The sequence below is a fragment of the Quercus robur genome, chromosome 2, assembly GCF_932294415.1.
Source record: "Quercus robur chromosome 2, dhQueRobu3.1, whole genome shotgun sequence".
NCBI lineage: Eukaryota > Viridiplantae > Streptophyta > Magnoliopsida > Fagales > Fagaceae > Quercus > Quercus robur.
Genome location: NC_065535.1, coordinates 15421379 through 15424067, shown reverse-complemented (window position 1 = coordinate 15424067; position 2689 = coordinate 15421379). Strand labels below are relative to the sequence as shown.

The 2689-nt window shown below is 47.3% G+C and overlaps 1 protein-coding gene across 1 annotated transcript; it reads right to left on the bottom strand.

The window, feature by feature from the left end:
- Window positions 1-433: 433 nt before the first annotated feature.
- Window positions 434-2392, bottom strand: LOC126695389 (uncharacterized). Its single transcript, XM_050392121.1, has 2 exons — window positions 1997-2392; window positions 434-995 (listed from the first exon to the last, which is right to left on the bottom strand). The coding sequence occupies exons 1-2, from the start codon at window positions 2390-2392 to the stop codon at window positions 462-464; spliced, it is 930 nt and encodes a 309-aa protein (XP_050248078.1). The 3' UTR covers window positions 434-461.
- Between the last annotated feature and the right edge of the window lie 297 nt (window positions 2393-2689).

The following is a 2689-nucleotide window of genomic DNA, read 5'->3' as shown; positions in this document are numbered from 1 at the left end:
AGGGACGAATGCTCAAGTCCCAAGGTGGACGGAAATAATAGAAGAGCGTGTACGAAAAGTGGACGGACAACTAACTACGTTAAAATTTTTTACAAGTCCATTAAATAGGCATTACATTTAAAAAGTGATGTACAACGTCACAAAGTGGACGGTTCCTCATAACGAACCTCACGGATGTAATTGCTCAATCAACACAAGATAATAAGTCTGCAATGCGGACGGAGTATCACAGATAAACAAATATTCTCGCAAAAATCCTTCCTCAAGAAGGAGGACGAAGCTTTAAACAGAGTACCAAACAATTATAAAAAGCATATGTGAACATTAAGCCAAAATCCCCAAAGGCAAATGTTTAATACAATTAAAAAGGACGGATTGTCTTGAAATGTGAAAAAAAAAAAAAGAAAAAAAAAAAAAGAGAGAGAATGGACGGATTGTCCTCTAAATGAATTACATAGACGTCAGTCTTCCTTCTGTTCAGCAACTTGGACTTCCTTCGACGGGACGGACTCTCCGTCTCCTTGAGCAGCACCGTCGCCAAAGAGGTCCTCCGTATTTTCGGAGGCGACGGGGAGGGCAGAAGTCTGGGCTTGGTCCTCAAGTTTGACCATTGACAGATCCAGCTCTGGATAGGCCTTCTTGACTTGACGGAGAGAATCATCGAAGCCTTGAAGGAAGGAATCCGACAGCTCGCCCAAACAGGACTCCGAGCATCGGTACTCCTCGACGGCTACCTCTTTCGCATGACGGATCTCTTCCTTGAGTTCTTTGATCTCCGCCTCTTTTTTCTCTATGGTCGTCAGCGCAGAGGCCGTCTTCTCCTCCAAATCCTTCCTCGCCTTCTCAGAAAGCTCCAGCTTCTTCTCCATCTTGGACCTCCATTTATGAAGTTGTCCGAGCTCTTCCTCCGTCTGCTCCGCCTTCGCGCGCACCCGGTCCAAGGTACTCTCACGGTTGAGGCACCGGTCCAGTAGTCCCTTCATCATGACCAAGGACTGCGAATAGAAAAGAGATCGTCACATAATGTAAATAACAACGAGAAAGAAAAATAAACTTATTCGACGGACATAACCAACCTAAGCGACGGCAAAGAGGCCCGTCTCCCCCATGGCCTCCGTCGAATGGTTTCCCAGATCTTCATAGTCTTCTGCCGTGATGATGGACGACAGCTTCTCCAAAGCATACTTGGAGTCATCACGGAGAAGGGAAGGAGGTCTCTCTTGCTTACTGTCTGGGGCCGTCATCAGTCCTTTACCCTTCCCCTGCTTCGCTGGGGTGACGGTCTTGTTACCCTCTGCCATTAAACCAACCACAGGTTCAAGAGAGACCTTTGGTTGCTTAAATGGACGGTCCGATTTTGATGTCGGTTTCCTCTTAGGGGCTAAAGCCGGCACCTTAGGTACCACTTCGCCGGATTCCCTTTTCTTGACGGCTTGGGATTTGATCAAAGCTCTCCTTTTTGCGTCGTCCATCTCTGCAAATAGTGACGGATAAAATTAAAACTAAGTAATGGCAGTTAAATGGCAAAGTAAAGTTGACGGGCTTACGTCTATGAACTCGTTCGTCGTATCTAATTGCCTCCTGGGTGGGCTCAGGACCGTCACAGTACCAATGTATAGTCCTCGGGTTCACCAGCTTAGCCCAAGTCCTTTCCTCCGGCGTAGTTTTCCTGCAAATCTTTTCAAGGAAGCTAAACTCCTCAAGGCTGACTTGTGGGCGCCGTCTACCTGCAGAGAAAGATGATCAAGATATACACATAAAACTGGACGGATATGAAAAGCAGTATAAAATTAAGACGGATGCATACGTGTCTGATTTATCACTGCCCAAGTTGTGTCGACGGGCATGTACTCCGGTCCAAGGTACTCTCACGGTTGAGACACCGGTCCAGTAGTCCCTTCATCATGACCAAGGACTGCGAATAGAAAAGAGACCGTCACATAATGTAAATAACAACGAGAAAGAAAAATAAACTTATTCGACGGACATAACCAACCTGAGCGACGGCAAAGAGGCCCGTCTCCCCCATGGCCTCCGTCGAATGGTTTCCCAGATCTTCATAGTCTTCTGCCGTGATAATGGACGACAGCTTCTCCAAAGCATACTTGGAGTCATCACGGAGAAGGGAAGGAGGTCTCTCTTGCTTACTGTCTGGGGCCGTCATCAGTCCTTTACCCTTCCCCTGCTTCGCTGGGGTGACGGTCTTGTTACCCTCTGCCATTAAACCAACCACAGGTTCAAGAGAGACCTTTGGTTGCTTAAATGGACGGTCCGATTTTGATGTCGGTTTCCTCTTAGGGGCTGAAGCCGGCACCTTAGGTACCACTTCGCCGGATTCCCTTTTCTTGACGGCTTGGGATTTGATCAAAGCTCTCCTTTTTGCGTCGTCCATCTCTGCAAATAGTGACGGATAAAATTAAAACTAAGTAAGGGCAGTTAAATGGCAAAGTAAAGTTGACGGGCTTACGTCTATGAACTCGTTCGTCGTATCTAATTGCCTCCTGGGTGGGCTCAGGACCGTCACAGTACCAATGTATGGTCCTCGGGTTCACCAGCTTAGCCCAAGTCCTTTCCTCCGGCGTAGTTTTCCTGCAAATCTTTTCAAGGAAGCTAAACTCCTCAAGGCTGACTTGTGGGCGCCGTCTACCTGCAGAGAAAGATGATCAAGATATACACATAAAACTGGACG